This window comes from Cetorhinus maximus, chromosome 15, assembly GCF_964194155.1.
Source record: "Cetorhinus maximus chromosome 15, sCetMax3.hap1.1, whole genome shotgun sequence".
Classification (NCBI taxonomy): Eukaryota; Metazoa; Chordata; class Chondrichthyes; order Lamniformes; family Cetorhinidae; genus Cetorhinus; species Cetorhinus maximus.
The window spans coordinates 63,112,790-63,131,790 of NC_135893.1; the positions used below are offsets into that span (position 1 = coordinate 63,112,790).

The window sequence follows — 19,001 nt, forward strand, 5'->3', positions numbered from 1 at the left end:
GCAGGTGGGAGCCCACACCCTTCCACACCAGATGACGATGATAATCAGACCGAGCTGCTTATTGCAGAAGAGAAACTGAGTCCAGATGTAGAGTCAGGCCAGGTAATGCCCAGGTAAGAGCGTTTGTGTTATTCTTTTGGTGGGCATGGAAAGGTACAGGCAGCAGGGGAACAGTATCAATGTATCAGTAATTACAATGTCATGGCCCAATAACATTCTTCTTGTTGACCGGCAATTACATTGTATAGCAATTACACTGTTAAAACAACTGCATTGTTAAAACAGTTGATGTGTATTGGTTCACTTATAAACGGGTGCAGCTGTAACACTCCAGTCCACTTTCTCGAGCAACCAGGGATGGGCAATAAATGCTGGATTTACCAGCGCCACCCACATCCCATGAATGAATAAAAAATGTAACACTCCAGTGTGGAAGGGACTGGGAGAGTCTGCTACACTGCAGAGCTGCCTTGACAATAAACCTGCTTGAGGTAAAAGACTAGCTTTGGACTCATTCTTCCACGACGAACACTTCTTGTGATTAACAAAGAGGACCATGCTGGTGTAGAGCCTGAAGCCTGAGATTCTGAAATGCATTGTAGTTTGGTATCAAAGAGCCTAGTGAATTGCTGAAACCCAGTGTTAGGTCTAGTGACAGAAATACATTTTGAGCAGCAGGGCCTGTTATTCCCTAACCTGAGGGGCAAATTTAACTGATGAAATTATTCTATAAAGGTTATTTTGCTACATGCACTACACATAAAAAGGACAAGAGTCCCCGATTGGGACCTAGGTTGCCATATGAACTTCTTGGGTGTGAAAATGTAAACCAAGTCTAAGAGTCAAGAAATAAAAGTGGCCTGACGTTTATAGACTGTCTATAATCTCCAGTTTTCAGAAATCTGGAGGATGCTATGAGGGCCTGGTTTTGGAGAATTAATTATTCAGCTGTGTGTATTTTTTTTTATATACACTCAAAATGCATTTTCATAATCATTACAGATTAGATTCTAGTTTTATTTCATTGGACTCTTGAGATTTTTATTTTTGCAGTTGCTTTCGGGAATCATACTCTGACTCTGCCTGCTTCTAATTAGTTGCTACTGCTGCATGGTGATGGAATAAGTCAAATATCTGGCATTTTTAACTGGCATTTTGGGAGAATGTGTTCTGCCATTATGTTTTTTTTTCCCTGATAACTACAAGCCTGGAGTCTTGCAGTCCTTTTTGTGGTAAAAGCTTTTGCAAAGCATAGAGGGATTGTGTTAGTGCTTGGCTTTCGCTTGTGTGAAACAGGGGCCCATACAGTTGGCTCTCTTCTCAAAGTTACTGCAACCCACCCCTCATCTCTCTCACTCTCTCTCCAGTAAAACCGAGTTTCATACTGAAATGGGTTCCCTTCTGTTTTGTCTGATTCTTTCTCTGCAGGTACGAGGACCTGGCTGAGAGTGTGGAAGATTATGTTATTGACATGCTTCGCGATCAGCTCAACCGCCGCCAGCCCATGGATAATGTCTCACGGAACCTACTGCGTCTACTCACCACTACCTGTGGCTATAAAGAAATCCGTTTGATGACTGTTCAAAGACTGGAGATGTGGCTACAGAACCCAAAGGTGGGAGGTCATTGGGTGAAACGGTATCAAAGGTCAAGGTTTACAGTTTCATGAGGGAAATAAGATAAAGGGACTTTATTTTATTGAACATGGCAACTGAGAATGGGAGTGGATTTTTTGAGTTCTAAAACGCCCATCCCACTTTGGACCTCAGCTTCCCTTCATTAGAACATAAGAAATAGGAGCCGGGGTAGGCCATTCGGCCCCTCAAGCCTGCCTCACCCTTCAATAAGTTCATGACTGATCTGCCCCAGGTTTCAACTCCTCTTTCGTGCCAGCTCCTCACAATCCTCAACCCCCTGATATTTCAAAAATCTATCTACCTCCTCTTTAAATACTTTCAGTGATCTAGCCTCCACAACTCTCTCGGCTAGAGAATTCCAGACATTCGCTACCCTGTGAGAGAAGAAATTCCTTTGCAACTCGGTTTTAAATGAGCATCCCCTTATTCTGTATTATATGTCCCCTAGTTCAAGATTCCTCCACTAGTGGAAACATCTTCTCAACATCTACCCTGTCAAGCCCCCTCAGAATCTTGCACATTTCAATAAGATCACCCCTCATCCTTCTAAACTCTAATGAATAAAGGCCTAACCTTGTTTAGCTGTTCTTGATAAATCAACCTGTTCATCCCAGGAACCAGCCTAGTGAATCTCTTTTGAACTGTCTCCAATGCCAGTATATCCTTTCTTAAATACGGGGACCAAAACTGTACACAGTACTCCAGGTGTGGCCTCACCAACACCCTGTACAGTTGTAACAAAATTTCCCTATTTTTAAACTCCAACCCTCCAGCAGTACAGGCCAAAATTCCATTTGCCTTCCTAATTACTTGCTGCACCTGCATGCTAACTTCTTGTGTTTCATGCCCAAGAACACCCAGATCCCTCTGTGCTGCACTTTTTTGGAATCTCTTTCCATTTAAATAATAGTCTGCCTTTTGATTTTTCCTACCAAAGTGCATGGTCTCTCACTTTCCTACATTAAACTGCATCTGCCAAGTTTTTGCCCACTCAATCAACTTGTCTATATCTCCTTGCAGATTCCTTACGCCCTCATCACAGCATGCCCTCCCACCTATTTTTGTATGGTCAGCAAATTTGGATGCATTACACTCTGCCCCCTCCTCCAAGTCATTAATAAAGATAGTAAATAATTGAGGCCCAAGGACTGATCTTTGTGGCACTCCACTAGATACGTCTTTCCAACCTGAAAAAGATCCATTAATCCTGACTCTCTGTCTTCTGTGTGTTAACCAATCTTCAGTCCACGCTAATACATCACCCCCAGTACGTGAGCTCCTGTCTTGTGCAATAACCTTTTATGTGGCTCCTTATCGAATGCCTTCTGAAAATCCAAATACACTACATCTACCGGTTCCCCTTTATCAACTCTGCTTGTTATATCCTCAAAGAACTCTAGCAAACTCGTCAAACATGATTCCCCTTTCACAAAACCATGTTGACTCAGTTTGATTGCATTAAGCTTTTCTAAATATCCTGCTATTTCTTCCTTAAGAATGGGCTGTAGCATTTTCCCAGTGACAGCTGTTAGGCTGAGTGGCCTATAGTTTTCTGCTTTTTGTCTCCCTCCCATCTTGAACAGGGCGTCACATTAGTGGTTTTCCAATCCGCTGGGACTCTCCCGGAATCCAGTGAATTCTGGAATGTTTCAACCAATGCCTCCACTGTCTCTGCAGCTCCTTCCTTTCAAAACCCTTGGATGCAGGCCATCAGGTCCTGGCAACGTGTCTGCTTTTAGTCCCATTACTTTGTCAAATACTTTGTCCCTCGTGATGGAGACTGTTACAAGATCTTTCCTCCCATTAGCTCCTTGCTTATCCGATATCTTTGGAATGTTTATAGTATCCTCCATCGTGAAGACTGATGCAAAATATTGGTTTAAATTATCTGCCATTTCCCTGTTCCCTGTTATCAATTCTCCATTTGCATCCTTCAAGGATCCCAGACTCACTTTAGCTACTCTCTTTTTTCCCCTCGTGGAAGCTCTTGCTGTTTGTTTGTATATTTCTTGCCAATTTACTTTCATAATCAATTTTCTCCCTCTTTATTAACTTTTTAGTCATTTGCTGCTGGTTCCTAAAAACTTCCCAGTCCTCTGGCCTACCACTAGTTTTTGCCGCTTCAAATGCCTTAGTTTTTGATTGGATACTCTCCTTGACCGCCTTTGTTACCCATGGGTGGTTCATCCTTCTCATCAAGTCCTTCTTTTTGACTGGGATAAATTTTTGCTGAGCGTTATGAAATATCTGCTTAAATGTCTGCCACTGCTCATCCACTGACCTTCCCTTTAGTCTATTTTCCCAGCCCGCGTTAGACAACTCTTGCTTCTTACCTCTGTGATTTCCCTTATTTAAGTTGAGGACACTGGTTTGAGACCGAGTTGCTCACTCTCAAACTGAATTTGAAATTCTACCATGTTGAGGTAATGTTGTGAAATAAACTTTGACCATGTTTGACCAAACTCCAAACACCACTTCACACAACAAAAAAGCCTTTATGATTTCTAAAAATTTTCTCTTTTTCATGTAATTTCCTCCTCCCTGCCCTTATTGATGTAGTCAATAAAGTGCAGACCCCATAGTAGTTATGTGCTGTGGTGCTTTCTGTCCACTAGGAACTGAATCAAGAGTGCTCCAGAATTTCAAATTCCTTTAAACCAACAGATAATTTAACCCCATTATATATATTATAAGAGATATAAAAATTGCTTAAGAATGACACTGAAGCAATGCAAAATAGATATTCATAAATCACAGCAGTTGCTCAGGGTAAAAAAGCATGGCGAAACGCCATCTGTGAACATGTCCTACTACGGGACCTGTTCCATTGCTGATGCTAAATTTAAAATGCCAGCTGAGGAAGTCCCTCTGAAACTTCAAGATCCCCAATCTGTTGCCACTCACTTTGAGGAAAACAGGTCTCAACGGTCATCAGCGAACTCACTGCAAAGAAAATGAGGTGATCTTCAATGGTTTGATTTTAAAATAGTCATCCCTGTTTTCAAATCCCTTCCTGGCTTCAGCCCTCCCTACTTTAGCCGTACAACCCTCTGAGATATCTGCATTCCTCCAGTTCTGGTCTTTTGCAAATTCCAGATTTTAATCATGCCACCATCAGTGGCCATATCTTCAGCTGCCTTGGCCCTAAGCTCTGATGTCCCCTCCCTAATCACCTCTCCCTTTCCCTCCTCCATTTAAGGCACTCCTTAAATCTGCATCTTTGACCAAGCTTTTAGTTACCCATCCTGATATTTCTTGGTATCAAATTTTGTCTGTTAATGTTTCTGTGAAGTAACTTAGTTGTTTTTTTACATGAGGCAGTATTTAAATGTTGTGTTGTTGTCCTCCTCAGTATCGAAGAATGAATGATAATGAGGTATATATGAAATAGTAAAACTCTCTTTTGAAAAAAAAAGCTCTGAAGGTGGCAGTGATGTTGTGAATGTGCAATGGTCTTTCAATCTGTTTTCTTTTTTCCTTCTCTCCACCCAAATTTAATTCAACATTTTCCTGCCTTAGGCTTAATAGCAAATCTAAAGATTGCTATCGGAGTTCATGAAGGAGAGATTCTAACCTCATTGGTGTGCTCTGCATATCCTAATTTGAATTGGCACCTTCGCCCTGTGTGTGTAACTGTTCACTGTCTGTTTGTCTGATAGCTGACCCGCCCAGCTCAGGACCTGCTGATGTCAGTCTGCACCAACTGTTCTACACATGGGACAGAGGACATGGAGGTTATGTCGAATCTCATCAAAATTCGCCTGAAGCCTAAAGTGTTGCTGAACCATTATATGCTGTGCATTAAGTGAGTAATTGAACCACCAGCTGTCCTGTTAACTGTACCCAGGAGGGATTAGGAAGCCAGAAACACAATGGAGGCCAAAGGGAAGCAATCCTATAAATTGAGAAATAAAAACAGAAAATGATGCAAAAACTCAGCAGATCTGGCAGTATCTGTGGAGAGAGAAACAAAGTTAACGTTTTGAGTCCAATATGCCTCTTCAGAACCCAAAGACTAGAAGTCGAGAAGACGTTTCTAGTCCAAAATTAGGGTGCCATAGATATAAGAAAGTTGCAATAAATCCAATAGGGAATTCAGGCATAACTTCTTTACCCAGAGTGTGGTAAAGATGTGGCATTTGCTATTGCAGTGGATGGTTGAGTTGAACAGGGGAAGCTATAGAAGTACCTGAGAGAACAAAGAATAGAAGATTACGCTATTAGAGTTCGATGAAGAAGGGTAGGAGGAAATTCCTGTGTAAGATAAATACCAGCATAGACCAGTTGGGCTGAATGGCTTTTTTTCTGTGCAATACATGTAGCAAAGGGTCATTTTTAAAATACTTTTTATGCACTTCCAATTTCTCCCACAGCCTTTACTTCTACTTTAATTGATGTAGAATCCTGCTGTGTGCAATATGCTTCAGTCACCAGTGACGACTGTACTAACCATAGGTCCTGGATGGTGACTGTGTGTGCTCCCTGCAAGGCAATATCCCAATCTAACAACACAATGGAGACAAGCTGTCCGATCTTAGTTATGCCTTTGGGCGGTAACTCTCAAGTGCCGCGTGTAAGCTCACTAAGATTTCCTTACACTGACAGATAGAAGGTGGTAAATCTTCTTTTGGCCTGAATTAGAATCCAGTCAAAGTGTGGACAACACAGTGTGTTAACCACTGCACCAGCCACTATCTCCACAGATCGCTGTTGATATTTGAAAAGTGTGAGACTACTAAATCAGACTAATGATGAGTAATTTGCAAAAACAGATTAATTTTATCACGTGGATGTGAATAACTAATTATAAAATCAAACAGTACGGAAGGAGGCCATTCTGTGCATCATGCCTGTGCTAGCTCTTTGAAAGAACTATTTAGTTGGTCCAAATTCACTGCTCTTTCCCCACAGCCCTGCAAGTTTTACACTTCATGCATTTATTTGATTCCCTTTTGAAATTTATTATTCAATCTATTTTCATTGCCCTTTTGAGCAGTTCGTTCCAGATCATATGCTATGTTTACAATATATAATAACAATATATAACAAATGTATAAGTGCCTTGCTCTAATGTTTTTCTCCTGTGATTTGGTCCCAGGGAATTGCTGAATGCTCACCGGGATAACCTGGGGACGCTTGTGAAGTTTGTGATATTTAACGAGCTCTCAAATGCGCGGAACCCAAACAACATGCAGATCCTCTACACTGTGCTACAGCACAATTCCGAGCTGGCCCCCAAGGTAAGCCCTGCATGCACCTTCACTGCGTATAGTAAATTGCCTTGGATCTGGAACTTCAAACACAGTAAAGGTTAGGCAAAGAAATGTATGCCAAGGCGAAAATACTAGCCACGTATCAAAACTCTAAACAGTACAGTGCCAACCTGGGTAGGGAGGTTGAAACAATCAGATGATGAATCACTCTTCTCCAACCAGTTTAAGAGCAGTAGCCTTGAGAACTCATGTGTACTTTGCCAGTTATTAAGTGAAGGGTCTGTGGGAGGGTCATAATAGGGAGCTGCCACTGATTGATTGTGCAACTCATTTCTTGACAACATCAGAAAGATACAGGATGCTCTTCTAGAATTCCTAAAGTGTTTACAACGTTGGATTCATTACCACATGGTGTTGTTGAGGAAAATGGCATAGATACATTTAACAGGAATCAAGATAAACATGAGGGAGAAAGGAATAGAAGGAAATGCTAATATGATTAGATGAAGAGAGGTGGGAGGAGGCTAGCATAGAACATAGACCAATTGGCTAATTGACCTTTTTCTATACAAAAGATTCTACCTATATAATTCATATAGAAGCTAAACAAAATATGAAGAATCAAACAGTCCATGTGCCTTTATCTGCTGCCCTCTTCTCTTCCCTTGTAGCTCCTACCCCAAGGACACTGAAGCTAGCTGTAGCCATTTTTAATGAGACCAGCTAACTGATCACAGACCAGAGATTGAACTTGACATTTCTCTGATCTGCCTGGCTCAGAGAGTGGACTGCAATATCGACAGTTTGAACTGTTCCATATCTTTGTATCTGTTAGCTGGTTAGTGATACGCTGCATGTGATTTGCTGTAGAGTTTTTGTGGGGAGTTGGGCTGTGTGTGTGTATTAAAGTTGTTATCTGTATTTCCTTCTACTAGTACCTGGCCATGGTGTTTCAGGACCTACTCACCAATAAGGACGATTACCTTCGTGCATCTCGAGCGCTGCTGAGGGAAATTATTAAACAGACCAAACACGAGATCAACTTTCCGTCCTTCTGTCTGGGTCTGATGCAGGAACGGAAGGAGCAGACATATCTAGAAATGGAGTTTAAGGTGGGTGCTTGTTTGTGGGTGCGGGCATGTAGTATACAGGGTCAAATGGGAGCTAAATACGCCCTGAGTCTTTCTGATGAGGGAGAATCACTCCAGAGGATCCTGGAGAAATACCTAACCTTCTGTTTGTTAGAATTTTATTCTTTGCTTCCCTCCTTTGTGATGCTACATGCTGTCATACAGTTTCATTGCATTCCTCTCAAACCTCAGCCAAGTGTCCATTCTTCACATGGGAGCCAGCAGCAGACACCTTGACAAATTATCCCCACCCAATGCTATGATCAGCCATAATGTGTCTCTGCCTCCTTGGTTAAGTCAGTAAAGATGTGCAATCTTCCATGAACTTACTGAATGGCAGATCAGGCTCGAGAGTCTGAATGGCCTGGTCCTGTGTTTGTTTGTGTGGCTCAGTGCCACACCAGGCTGTAAATTTGCCAATTGAGCCATTTGGTGAGTCATTTAAAAAAAAATATTGTCTGATTTCCATAGAAACTACAGAGTTACTCATCAGTGTTGGTGCAGACTGGCAACTTAGCAAAGATCAGCAGCAGGATTCTCATCTGCCTAGAGGCTTGAGGTTTCATGATTTAGATCAGGATTGTGGTGGTCAACAAACACATCATAAGATCTTAAGTGTATTGTTTGCACAACCCTAAGTGGCAGCACAGTGGGTGTTTAAAGGAAGGGCAGGATCAACAGCATCTCTTCTTCATTACATTTGTTTAATTGCCCTCATCTTTTTATGGTGCGGCAAAGGCAGGAATTGTGGTGAGTCTGTATTCACCCATGATAATATCCTTCCTGAGCTCAGGTTTTATGACCCAGGAGTCTACGATGAGGAACAAATCTGTGCAGAAGTGACTGCTGGATGCTGCAAAAACAGTGGGAAATCCATCAGCTTATTAATTGGGTTTTCCTTTGTCTTCTCATGTAAATATTATGACAAACATATTTTGCAGCCAGGCATACTAACTTGGTTTCTTGGTTGCATAGGAGCGCTTTGTAATCCAGGTGACGGACCTGCTGACCCTGTCGATGATGCTGGGGATTACAGCTCAAGTGAAAGAAGCGGGGCTTGCCTGGGACAAAGGCGAGAAGAAGAGTAAGGACTGGCACAGGATGAGCAGTGGGATCGGACAGCTATTTCTGGGAATTTTGCGGTTGGACAAGTCAAGTGCATGCTATCTTATGGCGAAACTGTTAATGGAAAAGTGCATTGATACAGTGCCTTTCTTGAGATGTTTTACAACCAGTGAAGTACTTGTTGAAGTGTAGTCACTGCTATAATATAGGGAACGTAGCAGCTAATTTTCACAGGGCAAACTCCCACAAAAAGCAGTAGGATAGTGATGATATGACCTGTTTTAATGATGTTGGCTAATACTACAGTAGAAAATATTGTTGAGGGAGTTCCAAAATGTTATGTTCTTACTGACTTCAAGGTTTAAAATGAATAGGGGGCCATAGCAAAAAGCATGAAGGCTGTGTTACTTAACTCCTCCAAAAAGGAGTTGAATAACCAGATGAACATTTTATTAATGGCCTTTATCTGGCCTGGCAGTATGTCTGATGAAGCATAGGCAACATGGTCTGTTTGCACTTACTAAGTCTATTAAAGAAACAAATTGATTCAGTGCATCCTAAGTCAGAATGTTGTGGGTTCAAGTCCCAACCCGATGACTTGAATATGTAATCTAGGTGCAGTACTGTAGGAGTTTTGAACTGTCTAAGGATGCCATTTTTTGGCTGAGACATTAAAGTAAGGTCCCATTTTCCCTCTCTTGTAAACCTGGAAGATCCTGTTGTACTATTTCAAAGGAGAGTAAGGCAGTTCTCCCCGTTGTCATGGCCCTTGTTTACCCCTGAACCGAAAGCTTAATGAAAGCAGATTCTCTGGTCATTATCACATTGTTGTTTGTGGGAACTTGCTGTGTGGAAATTGGCTGCTGCATTTCCTACATTATAGCAACAACAATGCTTCAAAAAGCATTTCATTGGCTGGAAAGCGCTTTGGAGGATCCTGAGGTTGTGGAAGGTGCTTTATAAATGCAAGTTCAGCAACTTGAGATACCTTATAAGCAGATTAAGAGGAACTTTAGGCTTTATGTAGAGCCTGCAAGGCTTCATGGAATTTCCCTTAAGTCACACACAAAGATAAAAAGCTTAAAGGTGTATCTTACAGGTATACCTTTATGAAGCAGTCTGTATTATTCAGACAGTGTTTTCCTTATTGAAGTTGTTTGGCCCCCAGATAGCAGTGTGCAAATTAACTGCCATTAGATTTCATGATTTTATGGGGTATCTGATGTTAACAACTCTATATTAATACAATAAATGAGAATCGTGTTCCTGCCAGAAGCCTGTACAGAACAGGGAACAATGATGAACTCCATTATATTATACCCTACACATTAAACACATGGCAGCATATGACCTGTTATCTGCCAACGCCCTTCAGCTGCTTGTGCTCTTGATATCTTTGCTTGTTTTATAGCTTTTGTACCACAGTGTACTCACATTGAAGAAGTTATAAATCTGATTTGCTTGACTCATCATCATAGGTGGGCTGACGACCTATTTCTGTTCAATTATGGTCCCCAATATGGAATTTAGTTTTGTAGGCCAAGAAAGTCTCAGGATCTACCTATGCTTGAATCAGTTGACAATGGTTATGGTTGTAGGAGCACTACAATCAAATGGTTGGAAGGTTTACTTTGACCTACTGCTTGCACTTGATTGTTTACCACAACTTCATCTGCAGATACAAATGCAAATGAGCAGCTTTGGTATTAATGTAGATATTAATCCAGAGATGTGGAGTTTATAAAGAGGTCAGCCTTATTGAATGGCTGAGCATGCTTGAGGGGCCAGTTAGCCTATTCCTGCATTTATTTCTTATGTTCTTAATGGCTTTGGGAAACCTAGTCAATGGATGTATAAAAGGTACTTGTCTTTTGTCTTTCTCTCTCTCTCTCCACTTCTCCTGATATTGAAGACCTGGAAGGACTCCGTGCATTTCAGACTCAGATAGCAACTATCCAGCGAGATGCCGTGTGGTGGCTGCACACTGTGGTTCCCACCATCTGCAAACTCAATCCTAAGGATTACATCCATTGGTACGTGCTCAGATTTGGAGACTGACTTCGATGTTGTATATAGTACCAGGCAACCCCCCCACCCCAAATCTATTACTTCATTGCAGCAGTACCCTTTGCAGCACACTTGCCTATAATGTCAGCATTTGACACAGGCGATGTGATTTCTTCCTGGTTAAATTGGGAGACTTTTATGGTACAAAACAGATAAATGTTATAGTGGGTGTGGAAAGCTTTAGCTAATTTTAGCTAAATTTTGACTCCTATATTAGAAACAGTTTCTCAATCAGCACTTTTTCTGCAGGAGAATGTTACAAATTCATTGCTTTAAAAGGACAGTGTCCCTAATAATATTTCTAATAATTTGTACATCACGTTTGAATCTAATGAAATAATGAAGAGGGTTATTTTAAAAAGCAAGTCAACTTGACATTCCCAAAACGTGGTGTTCAAGTTAGAGATGTAGGAGCATCTTGGCAACCTTGCATAAATGTAGGTTTTCATCTTTGTGACCTTGAGAAGGTCATGAACCACATTTATGGAGAAGCTGGGTAAAATCACGAGGGAGAAAGGAATAGAATTATATATTGGTAAGGTTAGATGAAGATAGGTGGACGGAGGTTCATGAGAAACATTAAACCCCAGTTTGGATGGACCAGTTGCATTATAATTTCACTTTACAGTTGCAGACAGACCTGCTGGGAATTTACAGCATTTTCTGTTAGTGCTATGTAGTATATTGTAGAGAGAATAGAGGCCCCTCATCTTTTGCATCCTTATGATGAAGTGGCTTAAGCCAAAATACCCTCCCAGGGGTAGAGGCATCTCCCAGACCCATTGGGCTGTATTGGTCTTACCAGCAATTGCTAGTTGACAATTTTGCTCCTGTCTGACCCACTGTCAACCTTAACTCATGTTGGTTCACTTTCGTTTTTGAGTCAAAGTTTTGGCTCAAGTCCCATTTTAGAGATGAGTACAAAATCTAGATTGACACTCAGTGCTATTACTGAGGAAGTTCTGCACTGTCGGAGTCTTTTGGTGAGTCATTAAACCAAGACCCTGTCAGCTCTTTCAGGTGGATGTTATTATGACATAGCCGATGGTAAAGGCTGAGTTGTTCAAATCCCAGAGTGGAACTTGAAACAACCGGCATAATCCATTTTTGCAATTTGTAATTTCGAGATGCAAACTTTGAATTCAGTAGGAATAAGACCATCAAGTCTTGTGATTTTTATCTAAAACAAAATTAAACATTTATTAATTTAACAACAAATGAGACACATACACATAGCTACAAATTACTACTATAATAACTTTTAACAAATCCCCAACTTAATCACCCCCAGGTAGATCTTCACTAAGGCAACAGTAACCCATAGACTTTAAATAGACACCAGGCAAAGCACATTTGACCTTATGAATTCCAAATGAGGCCCCTTTGCAAGTTGGTTGGAGGCATACAGGCTGGTTAGGTCTTAAATGCCTTTACCTTGCACACCCAAACTTCTTTCTTTATATACCTAGCTTTCCCTTTGAATGGAAATTTTCCATTGTATCACTTGGTCTTTTGAACTTCAGCTCTTCTAACAATAAAACCCCTTTCATAGCACCAATTTTATTAGTACGCTGAAAAAATAAACATATTGTTTGGCTTCTTCTAGCTAGATGCAAGATGTTACCTGCAGTCTTGAATGGTTTATTCAGCAAATGCAAATGAACATTTTACCTTACTGTTCACCCAATTAACATCTCAAAACTACTAAACATCAAAGCACCCAGACTGGCTGATTTTAATCCAATTAAGACACACACAAACACACACTAGACACAGACCCCCACTAGAATTCTATTTAAAAAAATAATTTCCAATCGCACTATACACATTAATATCTCCTCATGACAGATGTAAAGATCCATGGCACTATTCTGAAGAAGAGAAGGGAGCTCTCGCTGGTGTCCTGGCCAATAATGATTGCTCAACCAACATCACTACAAAAATAGATAATGGGCAGAATTTTCTGCCTGTCGGGTGGGCAGGCCCAACCCAATCTCCGGCAGGCGGGGAGATGATCCCCGCCGGAGAAGCGGGCCCCGCCGCCATTTTATGTGGGTGGGCCAATTAAGGCCTGCCCAGCGTGACATCCGGCAGGAAGCGTTATGCGCTTCCCGTGCGGGCGGAGGGGGGATTCCCCAAAAGCGAGAGTGCTGCCTCAGCTAAGAGCTGCCTCAGGGAGACCACTTACACTTTAAAAAATATTAAAAATAGAAAAAAAAAATTCCCTAACATGTCCCCCTCATGTGACAATGTCACATGAGATGGGACATGTTCATAATTAACATAACTTTATTAAATTTTTTAAAACCCTACGTGAAACCTCATCCCGCCGGTGGATGAGGTTTCATGTTTTTTCTATTCCCCGCCAGGGCTCCTGGCCTGCCCGCCAACCTTAAGGCTGGATGGGCAGGGCCTTTAATTGTTTAAATGGCCCTGTCAATGGCCTCAATTGGCCATTGACAGGTCGGTGGGCCCACAGCTGATTTTGCTGTGCCCCCGCCTTCCTGAAAATTTAAATGGGGCAGGATGATGTCGGCGGGGGGGGGGGAGAGTTCCCCCTCCGACATCATCCTGCATCACTTTACGCACCGACTAGTGGGCCCCGCCCCCTTCTCGCCGATGGCAAAATTCTGCCCAATGTGTTTATCTCATTGTTGTTTGAGGGACCTTGCTGTGCACAAATTGGCTGTCGTGTTTCCGATAGAGACTATACTTCAAAAGTACTTCTTTGGCTGTAAAGTGCTTTGGGATGTTCTGAGGTTGTGAAAAGTGCTAAAGAAGTGCAAGTTCTTTCTGTTGGGAGTTTAAGGTGACTATGATTGGTAGGTCAGTCTGTATGCTACTCTGTGCTTGTTTTTAAGCAAAGTTTCAATGTAACAATCCTTCTTCTTGCAGTTTGCACAAGGTGCTCTTCACTGAACAGCCAGAGACATACTACAAATGGGATAACTGGCCTCCAGAAAGTGACAGAAAGTAAGCACATTATTTTCAACAAGTGAAGAGGGCACTCAGTAGAGTGTGTCAACTCAACATTATTACAATTACGCGGCTCTTCCATGAGGCTTTTCCTTGCCTGGTTCATACTCATACAAATGTTATAGATAGGAGGGGGTTAATTTAAACAGCACGAATTTCCCTTCTCACCACCCGTCTGTAAACAGAAAGGTGTTTTTGATTTGCTTCCCCCTTTATAAGTGGCAGTATATTTCCCAACCCTTCAGTTTTGGTGTGATCCAATTTTCTATTAATAGCCTCATAGCAAACTTGAGATAGGATGAGCTCAAAGGGTTAGTTTATTTGCACACACTTGAACCACAGGTAGAGGATAGCAACATTGCCTCCTTTGATTTCATATAGTAAAAGAGAGATAGAAAAAAGAAAGATTTACAGTGCAGAGACCACAGAGAAAAGGAACACTGTTTCATTTTTGTCCAGAATCAAAGTCTAATGAGGTATTCCTTCCCAGAGGCTGGTGGGTTGAAAACCGATGCGGTATAATTCACTTTGTTGACTTAATACGATGAGATAGGCATGTAGAGATGATTCAGTCTTGTAGGTAAGGTACTGACGTTTTAATGGAAACAATTTCTAGATGGGGCCAGATGTTCAATCTGGGCAGAGCTCCTTTTCTGTGATGCTGCTAGTTGGATAGTAAAATAGAAGACTAAAATTTTGCAGTGCAGCAAGGCAGTATTACTGCTTACACAAACTAGAGGCCCATGTCACACGACTCCCACCTCTGCACATTGCCTTTGACAAGGGATGTGTATCTCTCGTCTGGGTCCCTGAGATGGTTAAATATCTCAACCATTAACAATTGAAAAGAAGGTTGCGGGGCTCTTTGTCTTAGCAGACGGGTAGATTCCGGTTGGCCAACCTATGTTATGAGATACGAATGGCCTTTGTATAGCTCTCTTTGAATTTGGTCTGTGCAGCCCACAGGGAGGGTTGTTAGTGTCTCTTCAGGGATAATGAGGTGCAAGTTTCTTTGATACTGCCAGGTAGCTCCTTTTGTTTGAGGGTCACAGACAGACATAGATTTAGCCATTTTAATCCAGTTTTTTAAATATTAGAAATAGCCTTGAGGATATCTATATCTATTTTATAAAAATATATAGTGTGAGGTCTTAGCCACCTTACCTAAAGCTGAAAGAAGAAATCTTTTTATTAAGAGCTTCTGTTTCACTGAGAAGACTTCAGGCCAATCCATATCTATCAACCTACTCTGAAAACTCTGCTCATATTTTGACATCAATGACAAATTCCACCACAGCAGCTAAGACAATCAACAACATTCTAAATGAAACAACCCACAACATTCTAAAAGAAAAATCTTAGCGAACCTTTTAAAAACTGCTGGGATCTGGAACCGCATCTTCAACAAACACTAATCAGTTCTCCCTTGGGCCATATCTGTGCACCACATTTTGTTGAAATTCATCCATTAGATTTTGAGATATATTGTTTACAGACTAACAAACGGGTGAAAACATTAGTGACAGAGGTAATTAATTATGTACTTCTGTCAGAGTATGCAGCAAGGTCCCCTGTCAACAACATGTTGCTGAATCATTTCCAACATCTACTTATGACTTTAGTTACCATTCAAATGCACAGGCAAGGATTTTTCCATTTCTGCCATGTTAGCAGATCTCTGAATTATACAATGGGGGCCTCGGCGCTCTGAATCAGAGAGGAAAAGGAAAAGGCAACCAGTGCCTAGAATAGGATTGAGTTCTTTGGTGTGATGCCTTTTGCCCTCAGAGTCAAATAGCTTTCTAGAGTTTATTATCTATACTCTCAGATCAAGAATGGTTATTGTCAACATAAGGAAACCGACACGCATCCTGCTCATTTAAATACCTCCATTCATTTAAACAGCAACTGGCTAACATAAATTGAACCATAACTTTTTTTTAATTAAGGTAAATTGGCTTTAAATTTTTTTTTTTTGCAGGGTGTTAGGGACTTTGGCTATGTGGAGAAACTAGAGAAGCTGGAATTGTTCTCCTTTAGAGCAGAGAAGATTAAGGGAAGATTTTTTTGTATTGAGGAGTTTAGCAAAGTAGATGTGGAGAAACTGGTGGGATCTGTAAGCAGAGGACACATATTGGCAAAGGTCTTGAGCGGAAATGAGAAATTGTTTAAAGTTATCATCTGGAATGCACTACCTGAAAGGGTGGTGGAAACAGCTTCAATAATAACTTTCAAAAGGGAATTGGATAAATATTTGAAAAAGGAAAAAAAAAACTGCATGATAACGGGGAAACAGCAGGGATATTGAGTCGAATTGGATAGCATGATAGGACGAATAACCTTCTTCTGATCCATGATTCCTCAGGGAAATCATAGAACAGAAAAAGATCTCGGAGTACAAATACATCAATCACTAAAAGTTGCGCCAATGGTTAGCAAGGCCATAAAAAAAGCAAATCCAGCACTAGGCTTTATTTCTAGAGGGATAGAATTGAAATGTAGGGAAGTTATGCTGAATCTGTATTAAACCTTGGTTTGACTGCTCTTAGAGTACTGCATGCAGTTCTGGTTCCCATATTTAAATTAAAGGATAAAGAGGCAGTGCGGTGCAGAGAAGATATGCAAGGATGAAACCAGAAATGTGTGCTATACATAAGGTCTCTTCTCTTGGAAAAAAGACAGAGGGGTGACCTAATAGAGGTCTTTAAAATTCTGAAAGGCTTTGATAGAGCAGATGCAGAGAGAATGTTTCTTCTTGTGGGGAAGAGCAAAATTAGAGCCCATCAATATAAGATAATCACCAAGAAATCCAATAGAGAATTCAGAAGGAACTGCTTTACTCAAAGAGTGTTGAGAATGTGGCACATGGAGGGAACAGTTAAAGCGAATAGTATGGATGCATTTAAGGGGAAGCTAGACAAGCATATAAGGGAGATGGGAATAGTAGGTTATGATGAAAAGATTCAATAAGGAAAGATAGGAGGAGGCTTGACTGTAGCATAAACACTGGTTGGGCTGAATTACCTGTTTCCGTGCCGTTATAACATAAGTCATTCTTTTCATCTCCTCTCAGTTTCTTTCTGCGACTGTGCTCGGAAGTCCCGCTCCTGGAGGACACTCTGATGCGGATCCTGGTCATTGGGCTGTCACGAGACCTGTCTCTGGGGCCGGCCGATGCCATGGAACTTGCTGACCATCTGGTAAAACGTGCTGCGTCAGTTCAGGCTGATGGTAAGATGACTGTGTATGATCGAGGCTGGCATTTATTGCCCACCCCTAGTTGTGAAGGTAGAAAAGGTGGTGGTGAGCTTTCTTCCTGAACACACTGCAGTTAGTTTGAGGATTACTTCAGCAAATCCAAGACACGTCCCGCCTGGAAGGACAAGGGAAATAGGTGTATGAGAATGGAGTTCTCTTCCAAGTCACACATCATTCTGACTTGGGAATATATCACTGTTCCTTCACGGTTACTTGACCAAAATCCTGGAACTCCCTACCCAACAGCATGATGAGAGCACTTTCACATGGACTGCAGTGGTTCAGGAGGAAAGCGGCCCATTACCCACTTCTCGAGGCCAATTAGGAATAGGTAGTAAATGCCAGTGACATCCACATCCCAAGAATTGATTTCCGTTCAAATGCCAAGGTGTGATCAGTTTTGAAACTGCAACAGTACGTGAAGACCACATGTGTTACAGCATTAAAAAAAAGATCTGTGTGCAGTGCAGGAGCAGCACAGTGGACTATTTGCAGCTATTGTGGATATAACATGAATACTCCTAAAACCAGCTTATTAATGGAGGGTACTACTTGAATTTACAGTACAGAAATGAGCCATTCGATCCAACTGCTCTGTGCTAGTGATTTGTGCTGCAAATGAGCCGCCTCCTACCCTTCTCACCTAACCCTATCAACATAACTTTCTATTCCTTTCTCCGTGATGTGCTTATCTAGCTCTCCCTTAAATGTATCTATGCTATTCGCCTGTTTGTATTCACTAACTAACCTGAACCAGTCAATAACTCAATACTGGATATGCTGATTTCATGCATCGTGTAGGTAGATACATATTAAAATATCTGCTAAAATCTATTAATTTCTCATCCATTTTACTTGTGCTTAGTTATCAGGATCTTTAACCACTAGAGGAAACAAATTCTCTGTACCTATCCTATCAACACCCTTCTTCATTTTAAACACCTTGACTAGTTCACCCTTCAACCAATTAAAGTCAAGGAGCACAAGTCACTTTTAGTGCAACCTGCCTTAAAAATTTAAGCTTGGTAAATAAATATATATTTATAAGTAGTTATGTATTATATGATTTGGTCTGATGTTAACATCCATGGCAGATGATTGCTTTACACATACATCTGTGCACAGTTGTAACCAAATCAGTAAAAGCACTGCCTCCTGTGCTAATATTTCTTTCTCCAATTATAGATGCCTCTCAGTACCTGATGTTTATATGCTTGCTTCAGTGCCTTATTCTTGCTCAATCTGGCTCTGAATTCAATTGGTTTAACTTAGTAGTGACATGGAGTAATGTGCAATGACATCACACTCTGTTTGAAGCTGTGTGTGCAGCAGTGAGCTGATATATACCTAGCATTTGTCTGCCAGGGGTGGTAACATCAATCCGTACACAACAGTAACCTACTGAGTAATGTCACAACAACCCTCTGTGCCAATATTGCTGTCTCTGGTTATAAATGCTTCCCATTACAACCAGCATCCTCGACAGATGTAACTACCCTTTGTGCTCGTGAAAGGGTTTTTTAAAAGCGAAAATGCTAAAATAATGCAAAATGCTAGATATGCATGGCAGATCATTCAGCATCCAAAACAAAGGAGACATTGAGGGATGCTTCAGGTGCAAAGCTTCCTCAGAGTTCCAATGAATGGCTCTTTCT

General features: G+C 41.2%; 1 protein-coding gene across 3 annotated transcripts in view; it reads left to right on the forward strand.

Annotated features, from left to right (window-relative positions):
• ints1 (integrator complex subunit 1) overlaps positions 1-19,001 on the forward strand; it is a 104,965-nt gene that overhangs the window by 11,861 nt on the left and 74,103 nt on the right. For all 3 annotated transcript variants that reach the window (XM_078558560.1, XM_078558562.1, XM_078558561.1), the window contains exons 7-15: positions 5-113; positions 1,429-1,615; positions 5,297-5,442; positions 6,736-6,877; positions 7,786-7,962; positions 8,956-9,064; positions 10,958-11,078; positions 14,008-14,085; positions 17,162-17,319. In XM_078558560.1, the coding sequence (XP_078414686.1) occupies positions 5-113; positions 1,429-1,615; positions 5,297-5,442; positions 6,736-6,877; positions 7,786-7,962; positions 8,956-9,064; positions 10,958-11,078; positions 14,008-14,085; positions 17,162-17,319 (1,227 nt within the window). The remainder of the gene's footprint in view (positions 1-4; positions 114-1,428; positions 1,616-5,296; positions 5,443-6,735; positions 6,878-7,785; positions 7,963-8,955; positions 9,065-10,957; positions 11,079-14,007; positions 14,086-17,161; positions 17,320-19,001) is intronic.